This window comes from Apostichopus japonicus, chromosome 2, assembly GCF_037975245.1.
Source record: "Apostichopus japonicus isolate 1M-3 chromosome 2, ASM3797524v1, whole genome shotgun sequence".
NCBI classification, from domain to species: domain Eukaryota; kingdom Metazoa; phylum Echinodermata; class Holothuroidea; order Aspidochirotida; family Stichopodidae; genus Apostichopus; species Apostichopus japonicus.
This window is the reverse complement of record NC_092562.1, coordinates 31491163-31514940: the sequence shown is the minus strand read 5'-3', so window position 1 is coordinate 31514940 and position 23778 is coordinate 31491163. Positions and strand designations below refer to the sequence as shown.

Here is a 23778-nt window from a genome sequence, read left to right as displayed (position 1 = left end):
CACCTCCCCCTCCTCCAACACCTATCAACATACTTTCTTACTGTACAGTTTCCCTCCAATGGCAACCAACAGTCTTGCTCACTGCAACTTAGAAGAGGGGAGGGGGAACGGGTGGGACAAATTGACGTAGGATCTTACTAAACTATAGAGAGGCGGAGTTTTTATTTTGCCAAGAATCCCTCACCCCCCCTCCTCCTCAGAAGATGCTAGTATAGTTTCGCCCTATGGACCTATAACACTCAATATTATTTCCATATAAAGGTTATTAGTATTACCGGTGGCAAATATTCCAGACAGCCAAAGAAATGATCAGTTCATCAGTAAATTTGAATAAGCATTTTACTTCCAATCCCTCAAAGCATTAAAACCTCAACGCTAGTTAGATATTTTGGTTGTCGGTAATTTATACCGTATATACCGTTTTACTGAAGAAGGGTTAGAACTTCACCATAGAACTCTTACAAAGTGTGTTGGCAAATTTTAGCTTAAAGTTATTACTTGAAATTAAACAACAAGCAATACTGAAGAATTTGATATATTTGTTCCAACTTTCTAATGAAACATATTAACCTCAGAAATACTACTTCAAAAATGCCTGTAGGCTGATATCTAGTATTGATATAGATGTATATCAAAAGAGAGAAGAACATTTTGACTGTTTCTATAGATATTCTGGTTTTCATGAAAGTCACCTTAAAGATTGATATTCATCCTAAAAATTTAGTCAATCTCTTGAAATGCGACCAATTAGGCTAAGTTGATGATGACGTCAGCTCCTCATTGTAATATTAATGCATTGTTTTATAAATTCTACTAAGTCTTTTAACTTCATACAATGAACAGAGCATCAATAAATGACATTTATACTAAATTAACTTGTGATGTGAGGGCGTATAGAAGTCTTATGTTCCCCTATTTAGTTCTGTGTTGTTTCTGAGGAACTTATATAATAGTTTGTGTATTAGAATATAAAGTTGAGTTATAATCGTTTTGATGAAACACAGCTGTTTAAAAAGTCATATGTGTAACAGGTGCTGGACCTACATAATCATAATTGTTATGTTTTCCGTTTCGGCTTCGATTGGAGTCTTTTTTGGCTTTTTCGGAAAAGGACAACAAACTGGCGAAGATTACTTTCTTGGTGGACGAAGGATGCACGTGGTTCCCGTGATAATATCCATGACTGTTACGGTCATGTCTGCCATAACGTACCTAGGACTACCGGGGGAGGTCTACCTTCTTGGCCCTAAGTTTGGTTTAATGTTCGCAAGTAAATTCCTTGTCGCTTTCCTCACTACTCAGTTTTTCCTGCCAGTTTTCTACCGTCTACGAGTCGTCAGTGTTTATGAGTACTATGATAAGAGATTTAGTGTAGCGTTGCGTTATTGTGTCATGCTTGCAGAATGTGCGCATTCGTTAATATACAACGGTGTGGTTATTTTTGTGCCTTCTTTAGCACTTAGCACCATAACAGGAATCAACTTGGCTTTCTCAGTTTTGGCTGTTGGAGTAATTTGCACATTTTACACGACAATTGGGGGTTTCAAGACGGTGATCTGGGCGGACGTATTCCAGGTAAGCATTCAAAGAAAATAATTCTAATGATAAAATATGGAAACACGCACACACACACGTATATCAGGGGCGTATCCAGGATTTTCCAATAGGGGGGGGGGCGCCAGGCATGAATGATCGCCGTCCTGGGGGATGGGTCTAAGGGGAGGGGTGTACAATTTTTGCTTTCAAAGGAGGGCTGATATGCAAAATGGTGTCATATGCATTGGCGGCGATCCGTACTTCCGAGTGAGGGGGGGGGGATATGACCTTGTTGACTATCTAAGCGTAGCGCCACCATGAGTTGGCGCGAAGCGTACAAGAAAATTTTGGGATTAACAAACCTTCTAGATGGCCGGAAACGGCACTTCCCGAGGTTTCCAAGCGGCATATACACTGCAAAAACTCGGGTGTTAAATTTAACACCCATGGTGTTAAATTTGTATTCTTTTTGGAGTGCATATTTGCCAACACCAGCGGGTGTTAAATTAACACCAAGTTGAGAATCCTTTTCTTTACACCACAAAGGGTGTTAAATTCATTATCTTTGGTGTTGATATTGTTACTCTGGTTGGTGTAAAATTAACACTAACTGAATTGATTTTAACACCAAAAATGGTGTTATTTAGATCTTCCCACTGATGTTGAATTGCAAGTTTTTTATCCAATCCAGATCGTGTTAATTCTGTATTTTGTAAAACACCTTTCCAAGGTATCGCCCAAGTCTGGGCTGGACAATACGCATAAGCAATAAACAACAGATAAAAGCCATAGATGCCATTTTAAATGTGTTAAACGTTTTTTATATTCATCTTAGAAGCATCAGTTGTACAGAAAACACCTTATTAAGTGCATAAACAAGAATGAACAAAAGCTTGTCTAACATGAGCAAGCCCATAAACTGATTAGAATCTTATTTTTTAATGAAGATAAATCAGATCATAATCCTTGCATATTATAAATGCTTAAAGTTAATATTATACCTTTGTCTTAAACTGATAAACACATGCATGGAAACCAATGGTATCACACTTTAATACCCGGATGTATGTATACAATGTACACTGTGTATTCATATCTTTACACTTGAACTATAACACAGTGTTACTTTGATAATTATATGTTTGAACATAACTGAACCATTGGCAATCACATAACACTGATTAAAAGGTAATTTGTAGCATGTTCTCTAATATTCTAGCTGGCGAAACAATTTAATAACTGTTCACAGATAAAAACAATTGTTAGAAACGAACACTGACTGGGTTACTTCAGCCAAAAAATGTACAAACTTAACTCATTGAAAAATTATGTGCCTTGGACAGACATAAGTGTATGATCACATCTGGATTGAATCCTCAGTAATGACAGTGGTTTGAAGTCAACAAGTTCACTGGTTTTCCTGACATAAGTCTGCTGAGGTACTGCCTCTTTCACAGCAAATCCATGAAACAATGGTTTGTAAAACAGTGTGCTACAAACAAAACTCTAACAAAGTTTTTTATGGTGGAGTATAAGGATCGCGAGATACAATGTCTCAATTTGACAAAGAAAACGTGGTGAAAATGACTGATTGAAGGTCAATTTTGACCGAAAATGTTAGGTCACTCGCAAATTATAAGAATATGTGAAAATGTGAGTGCGACAGTTGGAAAGTTTAAAGTGCGACAGTCGCAACCCCCCACACCCCCTCTAGCGACGTCCATGCCCATGACAGACATATCTCCCCCGCACACTTGTAAATGCATGCAATCCACAGTCTAATAGCATACATGACACCAGTCAGAATACTTTGTGTCATACTCACAAGGCATCGAGTAATCTTGAATTGTGGAAATTCCTCTATTATATGCCCTGCTGAATTCATAGCATTGACCATGTTTCTCCTCACTAATAGAGTATTTTTCATCCTCTCAAAGACCAAATTAGAATCTGTAGATACAGCAGGGGTATGTTTCATCAAGTTTACATCTGCTGTAGTGTTATCTTCAGATTGCAGGTAATCAGACACAGCAGGTAATGGCCTTTTAAGCATGGGGTCTCCATCTTGCTTGCAGGCAGGGTCCTTTGGAGTTATGTTTGATTGTTCAGAATGATGTTCTCCTCTATTGACGTTTTTTTGGTTCCTTGCTAAAAGCAAAGGAACCTATGTATTCAGGTTGGCGTGTGTGTGTGTGTATGTATGGGTGTGTGTGTGTGTGTGTGTGTGTGTGTGTGTGTGTGTGTGTGACGCTTAAGCTTGTATGCACGATAACTCAACAAGGGATTGACTGATCATGATCAAACTTGGTGGGTGGGTGGCCCATAGTGAGTAGATGAACCCTATTGTTTTTGGTGCCCACAAAGGTCACCAAAGGTCAGTTATGGTCAAAAAATCCAAAATACTAAAACTGCAATAACTCCCAGTGCCAATGTGCGACAAGGTTGATATTTTGGGACAAGTTGTGAACTGGTTAGGGAAACATTTTGAAACTTAACGGTCATGTGATCTGAGGTCACCAAAGGTCAATTAATGTTAAAAAACTAGTTTTTTTGCGATAACTTGAGAACGAATTGTCCGTTAGGGTTGGGAGTTGCTTCAGTGTAATCGAATTGTCGACCCACATCTGGGTGACCCTTGACCTCAATTTGACCTCTGGTGACCTTTTCATGTTTTGGGGATTTTCACAGTTTCGATGCTATTTTCAGATGTCAAAGGTACCTTCCGATCATAAATATTGATAGGTTGACCCCCGTGTGACCTTTGTGTGCGAACTTATAAGGGGTCAAAGTTTTCGGTCGGAGTTAGGATGGCTGTACAGACTTATCGTGTTGATTTTTGGAATCAGCAGATCAAACTACATTTGAAACCAAGGTCAAAAGGTCAAAGGTCACATTAGAAAAAATGTGCTTAGTTTGGGAGAAAACGGGCGAAAAAGAAAATGTTTGGTTTTGATGCTAGATTTGGATATCAAAGGTACCTTCCGATCAAAAATGTCAATGGGTTGACCCCCGTGTGACCTTTGTGTGTAAAGTTATACAAGGTCAAAGTTAATTTTCCGACATTTAATGCAATAACTCCCAGGGCCAAGGCGTAACAAGGTTGATATTTTGGGACAAGTTGCAAATGGTATAGAGGAATATTTTCAAACTTAACGGTCATGTGATCCGAGGTCATCAAAGGTCAATTAATGTTAAAAAACTAGTATTTTGGGTGAGAAAATGGGCAAAGAAAAAAATGTTTGAATTTTTACAGTTTTGATGCTATATTCACGTCTCACCAATCAAAAATGTCAATAGGTTTACCCCAGGTGACCTTTGTGTGTGAAGTTATATGAGGTCAAAGTAAATTTTCAGACATTTAGTGCAATAATTCCCAGTTCCAAGGTGTGACACGGTTGATATTTTGGGACAAGTTGCAAATGGTATAGGGGAATATTTTCAAACTTAACGGTCATGTGATCCAAGGTCACCAAAGGTCAATTAATGATATAAAACTAGTATTTTTGCGATAACTTGAGAACGAATTGTCTGTTAGGGTTGGGAGTTGCTTCAATTTAATCGAATTGTCGACCCGCATCTGGGTGACCCTTGACCTCAATTTGACCTCTGGTGACCTTTTCATGTTTTGGGGATTTTTACAGTTTCGATGCTATTTTCAGATGTCAAAGGTACCTTCTGATCATAAATGTCAATAGGTTGACCCCTTGTGACCTTCGTGTGCGGAGTTATACGAGGTCAAAGTTAATTTTCAGACATTTAATGCAATAACTCTCAGTTCCAAGGTGTGACACGGTTGATATTTTGGGACAAGTTGCAAATGGTATAGGGGAATATTTTCAAACTTAACGGTCATGTGATCCGAGGTCACCAAAGGTCAATTAATGATAAAAAAAAATTGTATTTTTGTGATAACTTGAGAACGAACTGTCCGTTAGGGTTGGGAGTTGCTTCAATGTAATCCAGTTGTCGACCCGCATCTGGGTGACCCTTGACCTCAATTTGACCTCTGGTGACCTTTTCGTGTTTTGGGGATTTTTACAGTTTTGATGCTATTTTCAGATGTCAAAGGTGCCTTCTGATCATAAATGTCAATAGGTTGACCCCCGTGTGACCTTTGTGTGCGAAGTTATACGAGGTCAAAGTTTAAAAATATTAATGAGGTCACGGGTCAAACGTGAAAAACTCCCAAGTTGCAATAACTTGGCTACTATTTATTGGAATTTCGTCAAACTTGGTATGATGATATTGGTAGATAGTCTCCACACACTGATGTGTGTTGCAATTGATATCATGCATGTTTATAAGGTGGGGGGGGGGGCCTAGCATTATTTCGTTATGAAAAGTTTGTATGCACAATAACTCAACAAGGGAATGACCAATCATTACCATACTTGGTGAGTGGGTGGCCCATAGTAAGTAGATTAACCCTGTTGATTTTGGTGCTCATTTCATGAATATTAATGAGGTCATGGGGTCAAACGTGAAATACTCCAAATTGCAATTACTTGGCTACTATTACTAGTCGGAATTTCGTCAAACTTGGTACATGATAATGGTAGATAGTCTTCACACACTGATGTGTGTTGCAATTGATAACAGGGCTTAGCATTACTTTGGCAACAAAAGTTTGTGAGCATAAATTACTGTTGTTGTATTAGGGCTTTGTTAGAAATTTCCCTATGAATGGAACTAATGAACAGCAGCAAGGAACCATGAAATGTTTTCATTCTGGTTATCCTTGCTGCAAGGAATCCTCCTTTGGTTCTTTCATCATAAAAAGCTTCCTGAAAATAATAATGAAATGTACTTAGTACTAGCTGTGGTTCATTTTATGTACCACTCTCCAGTTGGAGATTTCTTAATAGCATTTCCCAAGTTAATCTGTAGGTTGAAAATTGCTAGGAGTTTTCATAAGTAGCTTCCAAGACATCTTTACCATCAAAAACACTCTCAGAAATTATGAGTATGTGGCAGTAATTTTAGTTTGAACTAGCAAAACTACAGCGCTTATACAAGAGACCTTTAACCACAACTTCCTCTGTTTCTACTGAAGTCATGGGCATCTAAAGGAAGAATTGCAAAGGGGGGGGATGAAAATGTTTTCCATGGCAATGCCCAGTTCCAAATCATGCATGTCCCAACATTTTAAGTGAGAAAAACAAGTTCTCCTCTTGTCCTGGAAAGATCATGATACCTATAATGTAAAATTTGACTGGCCCTGCATTAGACAAACCATTTCCCCTCCTATGCATGTGTGCCTTTTCCCTGCATTTAATGTTAAACTATGATACTGCAGAACAACTGTTTTGAAGTATAGTTCCAAAATTTACAATAATGTCCCTATGACAGCGAGTGTTTAATCCAAAAACCCTTGGTGGGGGTCTTGGGTCCCCCTGCAGTTTATTTAAATTAATTACTTACATGACCTGTTGGTGTGTATGGGTCTTGAAGGTTTTCAAACAGGTTGACAATACCGACTGCATTTTTCTTTTTTTCTTTTTGTGACCGTAGGTGGCGTCCGTCTGTGATGGTAGATGTAGGGGGAAATAAAGTGTATTATAATATGGTGTAATAGTATATTATATCATAATAAAGTGTGATATTAGTGTATTAGATGTTTGCCTTACTAAATGAGTGATTACTTAAAGGCCCTTTTCTCTCACCACAAATCTGCCATAAACCTGCAATACTGGTCAGTTCAAATGTTGTGTATTCTTAAAAACAACAATGGACCAATGCTGAATTTAATAACCTGGGCCTTGAAATTCACTTGCACAGAGGAGAAAGGGGTCTTTAAAGGCGCTCAGCTATCTGCTGTATTGGTCAGAGCTCCCAAATATAACATGCTATGAACTAGGAAAGTTTCTAACATAATGAAATTGAACTGCCTGGGTTAGCCCAACTACGTTTGTGTACACAATTTCAATAACATGTGTCTTTCAGCATATGGTATTGTCTGTGGAGAATATTTAAAATGAAAAGCAATACCTGGTGTTCAATGGTTAATACTGATCATGTCACATCACTGTCCTTGAAAGCAAACACATTTTTTCTATTATTGTGCTAATTTGGGGCCAATGCAGGAGATCTTTAAGGCTAAGTTTACAATGGATCCCCAGCTCAGGATCAGATCTGACAAAGCAACAGACAACTCATTCTGTAACAGGAACATACCAATTAGCCTGGTTAAAAATTGGCACAACTGTGGCAGTCAGAAATTGTTACTGCCACTCTCCAATTTCCCAACTATCTTCATGTGTTGACCAGCTAAATGTTTCATCAATGGAGCACTTACATACTTACATGTGTCAATTAATCCATGTTCATAGACATGTTAAAGTTTTAAACATTTCATTGCAGCAATCATGATTTTCTATGTTTACAACTACAAAAATAAAACTTACCCATGTACTTCCATCATGTTAGCAACTACAATGTTTACCAACAATCTCCTGGACTTTTCGTTCAGATACTTTTGGGCTCTGTATTCAGCTAAAACAGTGGCTCCACTTGCACTTTTTTTGAAGAACTGCACTTATGAGCTTTAATAAAGTGTAGAAAAAAATACAAGGATTCTTGAAAGTTGTAATGAACTTTAGAGATTCATAATTAGAGCTTTTGTAACATAAATTAGTAAAAGACCTTCATTCTTTTTATTTTAATATTAGTATTGTTTTCTAATGTCCTTTGAAATCCTAAATTGGATACCCAAAGACCATTCCAAATCCAGAGATGACTTCTACAGGAGATCTTCCCAGCATCAAAACGTCAGTCCCACTTATTTTCCCACCAAATCCATTCATATTTTACATTGGTGACACCCACCTCAACCCATAATGCTTAAGGCTACATCAATTTGTTAGGTTATTGACTGTTCAGAATCTTGCAAATTAATAGCAAATATGAAAATCTCAAAAGTAATATTTCTGTTCAGTCCAGATGTCAAACCCCAAATCCAACACCAATGTATGCAGCTTCTTGAGTTGTTTTATGCTATATCCAAAGTCTTTGGGAGCAAAGTGGATTCAAGCATTATTAATAAATACAATACATTTTCACAAAGATTGTTACATGCTAAGGAGGATACCAAAACTTTCTAATTGGAGCAAATGTTTTGCCATGTTGCAGGTTTCCATTGAATGGTATAAAGCCCTCAACATTAAAAGAAATGTTTTAATGTGATTACCTCAGCTGCCTCATCTGTTGTTGCTTCTGTTTCCCTAAATCTTTTCATGGGAGGTGCAGAACTGGTGGAGGGAAGATTAGCATAATCTTGAGTATCATCTTCCTCAGAAATTACATCAGTATCTGAATTGCTGTCTATTTTAACCCTTGCAGCTGCTGGAGATACTAAATAAAAGAAAATCTGCTGTTAAGCACATAGCTAGAGATAGGTGAACACATTTCTTGTAATGAATAGGAATGTGCATTTTCTAACAATCCATGAACTGATAACCGGTCAAATTTTTCAATCGGTTAACCAGTAATCAATCCTACAACCACACAAAAAATGGCAATTAATGTAACACATTGATTTCAAAACTTCACAGAACTAGCCATAAGAACCAGACATTAAAACTGCTGCAGAGCTGTTACCCCTTAGTTGCAATTAAGTCTTATCTGTTTTGCTGTACTTGCATATACCCTCACTACATGAGACATTTCTTCAAATCTTCTGTGTTTTGCGTTTGGGAATTGCCAAAATTATGGGAAAAACAGTACAACGCTGATAAACTGCAGTCAAAATTCAACGTTCAACCCTTGTTATCTTGACCATATGATTGTGACTGCCACTGTATAAACTATGCTTACACACTACTCTCAATGTGGTATGGAAAGTAAACAAAATTCCCAATTTGAAATGCTGGGGATCAAGGAGCCAGTCTAAGGTGTTATCCACCAAACGAGGCGAAAACAACAACAAATGTCATTTTTGAGGAACCTCTGGGATCTTTTCTGTGACAAAAGGTATAGGCTTATTCCTAATTAAGGAAATGTTGTCAGAGATCCCACCACACTAACCTTCATTTTCCCATTGGAAACACATCTGGTTATTCATGTAAGCAGAGTATTTTGCATTGTCTGTAGCTCCTTATTTGCCACTAACCCCACTTTTCACCTCTCTTTAACACCATGATGGCTGTGTTTGGCTCCATTTCAAGGAGAGGTACAAGAGAATCTTCATCAAACTCTGCTCCATCCTTTTCTATCCACAAGTATCACATCTTCAGCAATTTTGAATTTCTTCTTTGCTGTATCATATATGAAAGAAAATAGAATAAACCAGCAAGTATCATACTTTTGATTTAGTCATGCATATATACTTAAGTCTATTTTGTTAGGACTAAGCCCTGAAATAGGTCTGTACGCATTAAATTTAACAGCCCTTGACCTTGTATCATTAAATTTACTCCCTTAAGTTGGCCTGCACAGAGAGCGTCATGTCTAACTCATGCTCAAAGTCATTTTTCTCTTGCATGTTTGCAAGATAGTATACAAACAGAAACATAGTGACCAAAAGTTGGGGCTTCATTTGTCTGAATTTGTAATTCAAATGGTAAAAACTGCTGATTTTTTATGAATTTGCCCTAACAAGGCAATTAGCCAACATTTAATGGTAATAAAACTACCATATAGACTGCAATACATTCACCCTACACATGCCTTGCAGAAAAAGTCTACAGTGAAATCACTTAGACCTGCAGTACAAGTTTTACTTTGGAAATCAAGATTGACAATGTAAATATGTAATGAAGTGCTTCAAAATTATCTACTTTTTTGCCTTTCTAAGCATGTACGCTAGACATATGCTTCCTTTCGCAGTCAAAAGTTGGCCAAAACCAACATAACAAACAAGCTTTACATAGTTTCTTTTAATCTAAGATATGCAGTCTGTCATCAATTGGAAATATTGGAAATCATATAAGGCCTATCACATATTTGGTCTTTGTGTTGGCTAAATCTGCATCAAATGTTCTTGTGGATTATTGAGGGATGCAAGCTACTAGGCATGAAATTTGATGCCCTATGGCTTTCCAGTGTAACAATTTCATTTAAGCCTACTAACTACTTATAATAAAAAGTCTATTCATGAACACAGAGATGATTAGACATGCTCAACAGCAAGAGATTCAATGCAACTTATTTATTATGTCTCTCGACAGCAGCTTAATGCAGCACGAAACGATTGAGAACCCACCTCAAAATTATATTGCTTGCATTATAATCAGTGTGATGATGAGTGTGAGGCTATTTAAGGGCCTTACTCTAGTCTTAGCCTAGTTTTGTTGGTGGCCAATAGAACTGTAGGCCTCAACTTACAGTAGGGGTACGTCCTTATTAAGTTAAACTAGCTGGGGTGTAAACTATACATATAGGCTAGGTCAAGTCGTCGACGACCCTTTGAACTGGGCTAGGCTACATCATACATGCATTATATTCGAGTCTATGGAGTATGGAGTAGGCTAATGGTATAACTATCACTCTCCATTTCACATTGAATTAGTAAAAGGGAAAGAAGTACTCTTAATTTAAAAGTGATACATATAATAGTGATACACAGCCCTGTTCAAGGGAAAGTAGTAATTAAACTGCCAGTTCTATAGGCTTACGCAATGATTTATAACGTTACAAATGATCTATAGGCCTAGGCTTTGGGCCTGTAGAGGCTTTAGGGCCTTCGGCAACAATTAGCCTAGGCCTAAGTTACGCAATAGGCTTCCGTTAGGCATCTGCCTATGATGAAGTTATGAAAGGCAACCTTCCCTTGCCTCCGTGGATTGCCTATCATTTCACGAGAAAGTTAAAACCTATAGGCTATACACAGCTTATCTCCAAAAGAATGCATACCTGTTTCAATCAAATCTCTGAATTCCTTGAACACCACAACTTTCCTTTCTTCATTTCGAAAATAAACGAACATATTGCCCCCTTCGTTTGCACCTCGTCTGCTTTGCGCAACTTCGGCTGTAACAGCTTCGCCGACAATATCGATATGATAATTACTGCCACTACTATGGACCAATTAGGAGTCCCGATTTCTATGACATCATGTATTTACGCGTTAAGGAGAGTAACTTGGAAAGGGATTGGCTGAAACTTCTACCTGAACGAGGTTGAAGGTCAGATTGCATTCTCTTTGGTGTCAAATCAACACTGAATTCAACACCGACAAGCTAAATCCAAAATGTTAACACCGGAGTTTTTGCAGTGTACCCAACTTTAAAATAGGGATGTCATGTCCGAAATATCTCATAATCAGGATCCAAAATACTTTTTTTTTTAATTTCGGGTGTTATTTTGGGAAAATTGCCCCTGTCAATCTTGTTTCAGGCGCAACGTTAGAATGTTCGAGAGCTCTGTTATATTATTCGATGAAGAAAATGGCCTCATGCAGGCTGTTATAGGCCTATACACATGCAATACACAATTACACATAGTTACATTCCTAGGTACCGATTGCTAGGGCATCCAGGTGAAACGTGTATTAAGCATTACCCTGGTTACATGAGATTCTCAGCTGTTCGAGGGAACATGTACGTGTGTAGGCCTACTATAGGGCCTATATGAATACTATGAGGGTGCATATATGTACTATATCAATACCGTGGGCGCAATAATACATTTTGTTGTTATAGGGCCAATGAAGCCTACAGTCAACTATTTTTGCTTTATAAAGACGCTTTATTTGAAAAGATCGCACTGCGTTTATGGTAGGCAAGAAATGAAGCTAAAAAAGAGCCGTACATTAACGAAGATGCATAAATGTAGGCATGAAAATATTCTTATCCCTGGCATTTGGTGGGGGGGGGGGGATATGGTGCATTACATCCCCTCCACCCATTTTCATGGGGGGATATATCCCCCCTCCACCCAGGATCGCCGCCCATGGCCATATGTGATCCATTTTTCGACCTTAATAATAAGCAACATTTCCAGTAAATATGGACACAAAATGCACAATTTAATATGGCTGGCATGTCATTTAGTGTTTATAGTATAATACAAACACAATTACCATCTATGTTTCTAAAACTATTATGCCGCCGAACTTCGCCAGAACCTTTTTTAGGCAAACAAAAAATAAAGCATACGGGAGGGGGGGGGGGGGTTGAGCGATCACCGACATCTCACATAAAGGTTGTCATCAATTTTTTTTTTTTTTTTGCTAAACTTTTTTTTTGTTTTGGTGACGGCCAATAGGGGGGGCGCGCGCCTGTTGCGCCCCCCCTGGATACGCCCCTGTATATACATATGCACGCACACAAATACATACATCACATTTGCACGCACACACTTACATACATCTGCACGCATATTGGTATATTGCACAATTACAACTGTACAACTAATGTCACGTGATTGTAGTTGACGTCATTATAGCCTACGCTGTGGAAGGATTGAAAGTACTGAGTATTATTAAACTAATATATTAGCATGGGCCTGTGGTATAATAACGGTAACAAGATTTCTATAGTTTGGCAATATATGGTACACACAATAAAGCAAATACTTGCAATGTAGGATGCATAAAAATACCATCTTTACTTTTCGAAAACGCTTAGCCTCTTTTAGTTGTTTAATCTCGTAATGACCTGACCATTATCTAGTAGATTGGTTGAATATGGTAAGTTAAATAATGACTTAACACAAAGTATTGAAATAATCAATCAATAAAGAAGGTGTTTCTACCGTGACGCAAAGTGATTCAAATGTAAACGTTGTCTGTATCATTAAGTTATGTTTGTTGGTATTCAGTGAATATTTTACTCATTATGTAATAACATGATCAATCTGAGGATATGTAAGAACGCTAGAAAACTAGTATCAGGAACTTGAATGGTTCAACATTACTATTCCAGTGAACAGAAACATATCAAAGGCCGTTATTCTGCCGAATCATATGAACCAGACCACAGCATGTTCAAAGTTGAAAGACTTTGTCTTTGCAGAGAAGGACCTCCAAATTATGCCAGATTTCAAGAAAACATTAGAACATATTTCCAATTGAAGGAAGAATGCTCTCAATGAAACTTGTTGTAACATATGCGTGTTGAAGGTTGAAAATGAGTGTTCATTATTGGCATATCGAGCATATTTTAAAGTGACCAAAGTGAAAATTAAGAAAGAAAAAAGGACGCAAGCAATGTAACTGCTGCTCAGTAAACTGAATTGCTTACAATGGTAGAAACATCGCAACATATGATGTTGTAGCTAAATTGGTTTGTTCAGGTGCAGCCCCCAGTCCCTTGTTAGGGTGGGTCATTTAATTAGTACATGCTGTTAGCTAGGCAAGCAACAAGGATCAGGTACCATTTTGATACATGTACATGAGAATAAAATCTATGTGGATTGTGGTTTAATAACTTCGCATCATGACTCTACAAGCTTGCAAAGGCTGATAAAATATCACCCTTTTAAGGGATTTACAACAATGCAATAAAGATATACGTCGCGGATTGGGCTCAGCGTCACATTGCAAATGGTCTGTTTACTAAGTTGAAAGAGCTCATTTGTTTGTGTTTGCAAAACTATGCTACAACTACGTCACAACTTATAACCAAATCCCAGTTGTATCATTATTAACGAGCTCTTCTCCGTCAATTGGCGGGGGTGGGGGAGTGGGGGGGGGGGGGGTGGGGTGGGTGCAGGCTTGTCCTTTGTCTTTGCCTATGTTATTGTCTTTGACTGACAGTAGTTCAGTTGTCGCTAAAATCACGCCTGCCTACCACTAATGAGCCATGCCACCCCACTGATGGTTTACCATAGCATGACATCACACTGCTGCAAGGGTGTACTGTTGCTTGTTTCTGTCCTGGGCAGGCAACTGTTGGGAAGACATTTCTCTTCTGGCTTTGGACCAGTTTACCTCCATAGGCTACTCGTGTCTCCGAAGTAGCTCCAAAACATTGGCGCACAAATTATAGCTAGTGCCAGAATTTAAGCATTTTTCACCAAGGCTTCTTATCCCACAGTAACTCCCTTTACTCCCTTTATCTTTCATGGTCCACTTCTCATAATGAGATCGTTTATTTGATCTCTTTACCATTATCATGTTTACGATTTGTGGAATAATTGCATTTGGAATAATCATATTATCGATCCTTTGATCTCTTAACCAAGTTTGACCCTTTTCCCCTCCACAGGCTTTAATTATGCTGATTGGATTTCTACTTATTATCATCGGTGGAACCGTTAGAATAGGTGGCGCTGCTGAAGGATGGAGGCGCGCCAAAGAAGGACAAAGGACCCAACTGGTGGATTTTAACTTCGACCCAACAGTTAGATATACGTTCTGGACTATCATGATAGGAGGTACTTTCTTTTATACTATGCTCAATGGTTCCAAACAAGCCGTAATACAGAGGTACAACTCCTGCAAAACAGAGAGGGAAGCAAAGCTGGTAGCCTGGATAGGAATTATCGGGATGGGTGTGGTAGAAATGCTTGCTGTCATCTGTGGGATGGTGGCGTTTGCATGGTACGCCTACTGCGATCCACTCACGACAGGCAGGATCACATCGCGTGACCAGCTGGTCCCTCTTCTAGTGATGGATCTGTTCCATGGTATACCTGGCCTTCCTGGTATTGCCATTGCTGGCGCATTCTGCGCCTCTCTGTCCTCGGTATCGTCTCTGATTAATTCACTGGCTGCTGTGATAGGGGAGACAATTATAAAGAACTACTGGACGGATATGTCTGAGGCTAGTTATACCAGACTCATGAAGTTCATCTCTGCATTCTTGGGGCTCATTTCTATTGGCATTGCTCTGCTGACCTCATTCCTCGGTGGCGTCATTCAAATCGTTCTCAGCCTCGGTGGTATATTTGGCGGACCTGGTTTTGGCGTCATATGTCTCGGAGTCTTTGTTCCTAGGGCTGACGCCCGAAGCGCCCTAAGTGGGCTGATTGTAGCTGTAATAGTCGGGCTCTCCCTGGAGATAGGAGCTAGAGTGACTGGATCTCGATCACAGTCTAACCTTCCTGTTTCCGTGGAACGCTGCGAGAGCCTTAATACTTCACATATTACAGAAATGCCAATGACGTATCAAACATTCACTGATTTAGCGCCTGCAGATTATTACAGCGAAACTACCGGATTCTCTGACGTAACCGCGAGTGAGGCGGAGTTACACGTTCATCGTATAGCTATTTTTGCTATAAGTAACTTACATTACAGTACAATAAGTACAGTAATCACATTTATTGTGGGTGTTCTTGTAAGCTATCTACCCGGCGGTAAAGGGGCGGACGCATGTGACTCAGCTCATCTGACGCCAATGGTTCAAAAATACTTCTTGAAATCGAGAGAGGAGAAGGAAGGAACGAAGAAAGGTCTTGGAAACCAGTATCAGGAAGTACCGACCGAGATGGAAGATATCTCGAAAAATGTTTGATGCTAACCTAATTTGCGATTACCAAGACTGGCGATTGGCAATCATGGGGGGAAAAGGATACCAAAAACAGCAAGAAAGTCATTTAGATGAAGCTCAACACAATTATAAAGAGTTGGTTGAGGTAAGAAAGTAAATCATCACCATTTCCCCGCTTGATGAATCGCCAAGGCTCGGCACTATGGTAAATAACGGTTGCAACGCGGAATCTATATGATTGTATGATCTGTCAAACTATTTAAATTTACTGGAAACATGAACGTTAGTACTTCAAGGCTGTAAGGAAATGATAAGAGGAAATAATTGCTTGTGTACTCACGTAAATAAACGCAACGCGAAAATGAAAAAAAAGCGAAGAACTGACGAGAAACTTCAGGACATTTTGATGTCCAGTTCTTCTTGTAATCATAATACCTTAAACTTGATAGAACAGTCGTTTCATTTGCAACAGAAACACTTGGCATATTACATTTACTAAGCAAATATAATGTGTTGATATGTTAACATAAAGGGCTGAATTTTAAATCCGTATCTATTGTTTAACGCATGTATATACAATTCCATTAGTTAGTCTATGCAGTTACATGAACAGTGTCGTAGTTTATTATGTAGAACATAGTTAATAACATTGCTGTAAGTTTTCTTTACATATTTACGAGTAACATGTTTTATATAGATAGCTAGAATCAGGTACTATTTGTATAGCCAAACTTCTATCTTCGCCGAGACGACATATAGACATGCGCAGTTGGGCTGGTGAGATACAAACAAATACGAACAAGACGGACAAACTGTAGTTTAAACCCTATTATCAAATGCTACGCTATTAAAGGTGCTTGACGTGTTCTTTGAATCTATCAATGTTGTGGTGGCATAATCCGCTCGATTGTTCTCCTGTTTCAGGAAAATTGCCAAAAAGCAGCAGGAGAACATATTTTTTGACCTGTTATCAACCATGATCTATTTTTTTTTTATGTGGCTTGCATTTTGAAGAGCATGAATGGAAGTACATGTCGTGAACAAATTGGGTCAATTGAGGCAATTTAAGACCCCTTTAGGCCTCACATGAGCAGCGTACGAAAATTGTTTACTACTGAGTGAAGAGGTTTGTTTACAAGTGGCGAAAATTTCAGGCTCTGATAGCAAAAAATCTGCGCGGTCATGGTACGGAAAATTGAGGGTGCCATAAAAGACCAACTCTTCAGCTATCCGGTGATGGGTAGCGTTTAGCTAGTGAGAACTTCTATCTATAGACTTAGAGACCACATTACTTTTGTGACTTATTGTGTTAATCAATGGGGCTTTTAATGGGCGTATGCTACCTTGTCGTTCTTAAAGTGAGGTTCTTAAAGTGACCAGGAGGATCATTGCGAATTGACATTTATTGCATATGTATGGGTTATTCTTTTATTAAAATTAATAAGCTATTAGTTTTCCTTCATATGTTATAGCCTATACCGATCAAATTCACTTCTAGCAGTGTATAAGGTTAAAGTTGTATAACACGTTAATTTCTTTTATTTGAGAAACAACGCTTTATATATCAGACGCTCTTTATACGAAGCGACTGGTCTATTTATTCTAACATACAGGTCATAAGGTCAGCTTCTCAGAAGACACACGATGTTCTATGGTAAAAAAGGCTTTTATAACTCAAATAACATATTAAATGGGTTATGAATTTACCTAACGACGAATGATGTTGGGTGCCATTAATGTCTCTTCTGGAAAATTAATATCATTTGTCCCCTTTTGTCACTTTTATTAACACATGTGAGGATCACTGAGGGATATTTTTGTCTGATTCTGATCCATAAAATTATTACAAAGTTACCTAAATATTCTGATAATTAGGTTAAGAGGAAGAGGAATAAATATTGAAACACCTGAACTTGTGTTATTTCATTTCATTTTTATTTTTCATTTTATTTGCTTATATTATAATATTTCTGATCAGTACGGTAGTTCAGAATGTCACGAGAAGGTGGAAGGGGGAGGGGGAAGGGGATGGAGAGAGGATGTTGAATGAAATGGGTTTAAATCTTACTTTGATAATCAACTTATTTAAAGATGTTTAATAACTTTAGGGTGTTCTTACGATGTACATGAGTTGCCACTCTTTTAACAATGAATACAAGGACTTCACATATCATTAGTTTATCTGAAAACTTATAACAATGCCTACCGTCATTCAAAGGGCAGCGCACCAATGTTATTACTTCTAAGATTTTGTCGAGATTGTTAAGCATATCTTCATTCCATACATTAGTATAAAGAATTGTGTCAATAGCAATAATAAGTTTACAACTTATAAAATTATAAAATAATATCATAAAATTAAATAGATGTACCAATGTACAAACATTCATTTTTATTAACCTGGGTTAGACCTTTTTTATCTATATTTGCTGTGTTATTAAACAGGAAAGAGGCACGCTTTATTACCAAACGACAAACAATTATACAAGATAAGAAATGGATTCCCATAACCGACTGTGCACTTGAACAGTCGCAGCAAAAAGTTGCCCCTCTATATACACCCTTGCTTTATACGTTCTGTAAAGGGACGTGTTCTTCCAAATTCATGCAACCTCTATCAACTTGTTTCTCATTTTCTAATTTGGTGTACATCCGAGCGATGATTGGTGCCAACAAGTTAGCTTTCGCCAATTTGGGATTTTTCCATGACGTCAGATAGCTAACAGCTACCCCTATGATGAAGCTGATCAGTGAGTTGATCACTATATGGTACAAAAAACTGATTTGAAATATTGCAGTGCCAGGTAGTCTGTTTGAAACGACCGACTCTTCTAGGCTTGAATTGTCAGTACTCACTGTAAACATTTCGGTTAACAAGTTATCACCAAGTGTTGTATAGGTTCCATTCTTTAAATCTACTTCGCAACCCTCAGTAGTCAAAGGAGGTCGTTGGACATGAGGAGGATACATTTGGGACCCAATATATAAATACAAGCCAAAGAGAGTTCCTCCAATTAATCCTGTCGTGGCTCCTTTAGAGTTACCCCTCGGGACGAAAAATGCTAGCATGAATACCCCAAGTACAGGGCCTCCAGTCAACCCTCCAAGAGATACAGCTGTTTGTAAGATGTCTCCCAAAGCAGAAGCAAGAAAGGCCAGCACAATGGTTAAAACCCCGAACAGGGCAGATATTATCTTAATAATGACCGAATATTTCACATCTGAAATATCTGGCCAAATCACCTTTATGATGTCCTGTCCAGTCATAGAAGCAATGGCGTTCAATACAGAAGACATGGAGGAAAGCGAGGCGCAAAAAGCCCCGGATATGACCAATCCAGACATCCCAGGAACAGACTGGAAAACATCCATTATAAAATAGGGAACGATTTGATCCGGCCGATTAATGTGACCAGAAGTCAGTGGATCACATTTGCAATAGTAAGCGAATATGGTCATGCCAGCAGTCACGGCCAGGATTTGCATAACACCTGTCCCCAAAATGCCCAACCAAGTCGCATATTGGGCTTCTCGTTCACTCGCACAAGACATATATCTTTGGACGTAGCCCTGTTTTGTTGCTCCAATCATAACCAAGTAGCTTGAGCCTCCTAAGCATAGAGACCAAAATGACAATCGAACCGTTGGATCGATATTAAAATCTATTAGCTGTGTTCGTCCCCCTTCAGCACCTCTTCGCCATCCTTCTGCAGGACCTCCGATCTGAATCGTACCTGCGATGATCATCATAATTGTACCGACGATCATCAAAATAGCCTAATAGTTGGAAGAGGAAAATTCCATATCATTTGTGAACGAACTTAATAAGATTAACAAATCAATATATTAACTTAAAACAGATCTGCGATACGGATGTAACTGCTTACAGTTTTGATTGTACTGTGCTCTGTTTAACTAAGGCATAGGTAATACCAACATGTCGTAAAAATATTACTTTAGTCTCCTCGTTAGCTTTATTTAAGTTTGACTTTCTCTCGTCACTCTCGCCACGCATAACAGTTTCGTTTCATAAAAACATATGTATCGTGTTCCAGCATTTTCATCCCTACCCAAGTACATACTTATTTGGTTGCAGCATCCTTAGCCAACCACACCCTTCCCTTGTTGACGCCCTACCGGATGATGTTCGAACAGTCCCAAACACCCTCCATCTTCTTGATGTGGGACTAAACAAGGAATAGTTAGATGGAATCTTACCTGGAAGACATCTGTCCAAATGACAGCCTTTATTCCTCCTATTGTTGTGTAGAAAGTACAGATGATGCCGGTAGCGAGAATGGAGAAGGTTAGATTTAGTCCAGTCACTGTACTGAGTGCTAATGCAGGTGCATAAACCACTATACCCATGTAGGTGAACCCTGCGAAAAACTCCATAGCAACGACGAGAAACCGAACAGTGTTGTTGAAGCGCATACCGAGATATTCATACACCGTAGTGATATCAAGATTGTAGAACACTGGCACGAAGCAATACACGATCAAAAATGGGACGAATATACGAGTCATCGCCATCAGGCCGTACTTCGGTCCATGTAGGTAAACTTCGGAAGGTGTTCCAAGGTAGGTTATAGCTGAGATATACGTCGCTGTAAGTGACATCGCAACAGGAAACACCGACATGTGGCGATCACCGAGAAAGTAATTACTTGATGATTGTTGGCGTCCTACAGACCGAATTGCAAAGATGATTCCGATCAGGCCTGATATCGCCAGCATAACGATTATTACCAAGTAATCCCACGCTGTTAGAGCCTCCATTTCATTCAAATCTCGTAAGACTAGATAAAGTCCTGAACGTAAGGTAAAGAAACAGGTATCAGTGACTTGCAGTGACTGGGAGAGGTCCGCAACTTGCGGATACCAAGCCCGTCTAAAGACTGGCACAACCGTGTGAGATTTCGTCCAGTCGTGATAAGAGTATGAGATATCTCCATCGTAGATGTTTAGAGGAACCATATCAGCTAATCAGTGAAATAACGTTGGTTATTATCACACATGAAGGCCCTAGTTTGGATTATCCCCTTACAACCCTACCTGTAGATAATCCCATTGTCCGGTCTAACTATCTTTGCTAACAATATCCTCTAGCTTGAGGGCACATTTAGATATTGTCAACATCCAGCAATAATATTAGCTGAAAGCGTCGTCAATTTCTCTGTAATAAATGTCTGAAGTACTAAATTAGTGGACATAGGCCTACTACATAACAATAATTATAATAAGTAAAAGTAAGAGGGCCTGACGTTTCGATCCTAGCAGGATCTTCTTCAGAGACTGAATTACAAGTTACAGTAACAGAAGGGACAAATAAACACACAGACTACAGCCAGGTTAATGATCAGGGTGAACACAAGAGGATTAGTAGACAAGGGATGCAGAGAAGAAAGCAACTAACAGGGGGGAGAGAATATGGAGTAAACTAGAGTAATTGTGCGAAAGTATTGCATCCGAAGTCTCTCTCTGCTGATTTCGTACTAGGTCAGGACGGCTGTACCTAAGGATTCAATCTCCTAATAATAATGATGACGACGACGACGACGATGATGATGATGATGATGATGATGATAATACAGTGCCATATGATTTTAATGTAGCAGAAAGAACTCTCGTACCTATTAATCTTCTAATATCGTCTAATGGGTGACACCAATACTAGCTCACCAGAGGGTGCAGAGAATACAAATAGATTCTTTCCTGTAGCTCGACAGTTAAATGAATGAAGTAAACGCTGGGTTATTTGTATCTTTTATCAGTGTCATACTCATATAGCTGCAGGTATAACTATAAACTTACACCAGTAGATAAGAATCAAAGGTTTCAATTCTAATTGCAGTGTGTAATGGAACAGGATTTATATACCACTCAAAGTGTTTGAAAATGTACACAATCTATAATCGACTTCTGTAAAGATATTTCGAAATTTATTACAGTATGTTGCATTATGGGAGGGTGAACTTTCAGCTACTACGTTCAGATATGTACGGAAGCCATAAGGAGATATGCGAGATATTATGGTATTCTAACAAGGTATCTCGACATCTGGCATGACCCCTTATGGCTTCCATACTCATCTGAGCATAGTATCTACGAACACCTGTTCTCAGCAGAGATATCCAGAAATTCCAACAATCACAAAAGTAAAGGAACATTAGTTGAAGTAGTGGATAATCTGGATCCATGAAGAGTATGGAAATCTGATACCCCCATAATTGAAAACCTGGTGGGTAGTACTTATTTCATTCGGTCAAGTGGCAAGGAGAGATGCCCCACACTGGTGAAGCTGGCTTGAGGTATATCAGGATATTAATGGCTGTCTACTTACTGCATTGTGTCAAGTGGGTAGAAGATATGCCCCACACTGGTGAAACTGTCTTGAGGTATATCAGGATATTAAGGGCTTTCTACTTATTTCATTGGGTCAAGTGGGTAGAAGATATGCCCCGCACTGGTGAAGCTGGCTTGAGGTAAGTCATGATATTAAGGGTTTTCTTCTTATTTAATTTGGTCTAGTGGAAAGGAGAGATACCCCACAGGAAGTAGCTTAACAAATTAGTCAAGCATAGAGCCTGGGTGTAGTATTTGTTAAGTAACAGATTCAATCAGCAGATGTGTGTCATGTACACTGCAAAGTACGACCACAATCCCTCATGAATTATTTATTCGTGAGCCTGGCTAACTTTGTCTATGTTGTTGGCTACATAATGTGTCTAAGCACATCCAGGGTAAGGTGATGCTACATGATATAGTTTTGCATTAAGGTAGCTATTGCTATTCTTGATTTATGTAAAGAATAAGCGTAGTTCACGATTAGTATGCTTGTTATGATGCGGACAATTCTCAATTGAATACCCAAACAATGCTGTACAAGTCTTATCAATTAAGGAATTCAATGTAGTTTATCCTTTGCTGATACGACAGCTACAAGAAATGTCGGTGGAGGGCTATACATACAAAAGACATTGACTCAACTTTCATCTTGATGGCTTCTTGTATCACACTGATATCGAAAACTTCGATCAAAGATACTAACAATTGTTAAAGATCTTCAGTTATGTATTACAACTATCAATCGAATTACAAACGGATTCAAGGATTGAATAAAATTGCATTAGAGATATCATGGATTGAATTAGTTGGGACATCTAAACTTGGTATTGGAAGACATTAAACGTTGATTCTTTAGACTAAGCCCTCCAGTCGAGGCTTAAATTTTCACGAACACTGGCAAGACGAAGCAGGGAGATAACAAGTAGTGAATACTTTACGGAGTCGCAAACCCCACTATCATCGAGCATATAGGACAGTAACCTCTATGATGAATAAGTTTCCAAAACAGGAGAATAATATTGCTTGTTTGGGAGACATCTTTATTAGTATAATAGTCGTATCTGGCAGCTGCCATTTAATAAACATTTGATGTCAAAGAACCATAATACGATAAAGATAAGTCTTATATTTTCTCTTTGCTTATCTTTTGAATATTTTATAAAGAAAATGTAGCACATCTGGTGTCATGTTCAGACTTGATCAAGTCCCCTGCCTTGTTTGTGAAGGAACATGAAATCTGTGATATCTCCTAATGGAATAGGAGGTTTTTTAACTGTTTGGAGACGTTATTCGCAGTCATCTCCAAGACATAAGGTAGACCAATGATGATGATTAGGTTTGTGTCTGCTTTGAGTCAACAATAAAAAGCAATAACTAACCATACCTTTCGGGAGTATTAAAAACATTCTTAGGAATACCCCTACTTTCAATTTAATTAGATGCAGTTATAGCATTTGTAGTTATAAGGCTTAGCGCAATTGTTATTGCAGAGGCACCATATCTTACGAATTAATGAAGCGCT

At 38.6% G+C, this 23778-nt stretch overlaps 2 protein-coding genes and 1 long non-coding RNA gene across 4 annotated transcripts; 1 reads left to right on the top strand and 2 right to left on the bottom strand.

Moving 5' to 3' along the window:
- Positions 1–1047: 1047 nt before the first annotated feature.
- On the top strand, positions 1048–17820 carry LOC139956546 (sodium-coupled monocarboxylate transporter 1-like). The gene is made up of 2 exons (XM_071955210.1): positions 1048–1575; positions 14682–17820. The coding sequence occupies exons 1-2, from the start codon at positions 1060–1062 to the stop codon at positions 15930–15932; spliced, it is 1767 nt and encodes a 588-aa protein (XP_071811311.1). The 5' UTR covers positions 1048–1059; the 3' UTR covers positions 15933–17820.
- Positions 3742–13342, bottom strand: LOC139956598 (uncharacterized). 2 transcript variants are annotated; one of them, XR_011789393.1, is made up of 5 exons: positions 9559–13342; positions 8723–8886; positions 7941–8078; positions 6958–7058; positions 3742–6320 (listed from the first exon to the last, which is right to left on the bottom strand). It is a non-coding gene; the product is annotated as an uncharacterized lncRNA (long non-coding RNA). The 2 variants fall into 2 exon arrangements; XR_011789395.1 differs by having other exon boundaries at positions 3742–6316.
- A 152-nt stretch (positions 17821–17972) lies between the features above and the next one.
- LOC139956530 (sodium-coupled monocarboxylate transporter 1-like) lies at positions 17973–23683 on the bottom strand. The gene is made up of 3 exons (XM_071955209.1): positions 21542–23683; positions 20127–20719; positions 17973–19685 (listed from the first exon to the last, which is right to left on the bottom strand). The coding sequence occupies exons 2-3, from the start codon at positions 20685–20687 to the stop codon at positions 18477–18479; spliced, it is 1770 nt and encodes a 589-aa protein (XP_071811310.1). The 5' UTR covers positions 20688–20719; positions 21542–23683; the 3' UTR covers positions 17973–18476.
- Positions 23684–23778: the final 95 nt, after the last annotated feature.

Bases quoted from the DNA above. Each gene is read 5' to 3' on its own strand.
- LOC139956530 (XM_071955209.1), bottom strand. From the start codon at position 20,687: ATGGAGGCTCTAACAGCGTGGGATTACTTGGTAATAATCGTTATGCTG. The intron at 19,686-20,126 runs GTAAGATTCCAT...TCCAACTATTAG, and splicing joins TTTGGACAGATGTCTTCCAG to GCTATTTTGATGATCGTCGG.
- LOC139956546 (XM_071955210.1), top strand. From the start codon at position 1,060: ATGTTTTCCGTTTCGGCTTCGATTGGAGTCTTTTTTGGCTTTTTCGGA. The intron at 1,576-14,681 runs GTAAGCATTCAA...TCCCCTCCACAG, and splicing joins TCTGGGCGGACGTATTCCAG to GCTTTAATTATGCTGATTGG.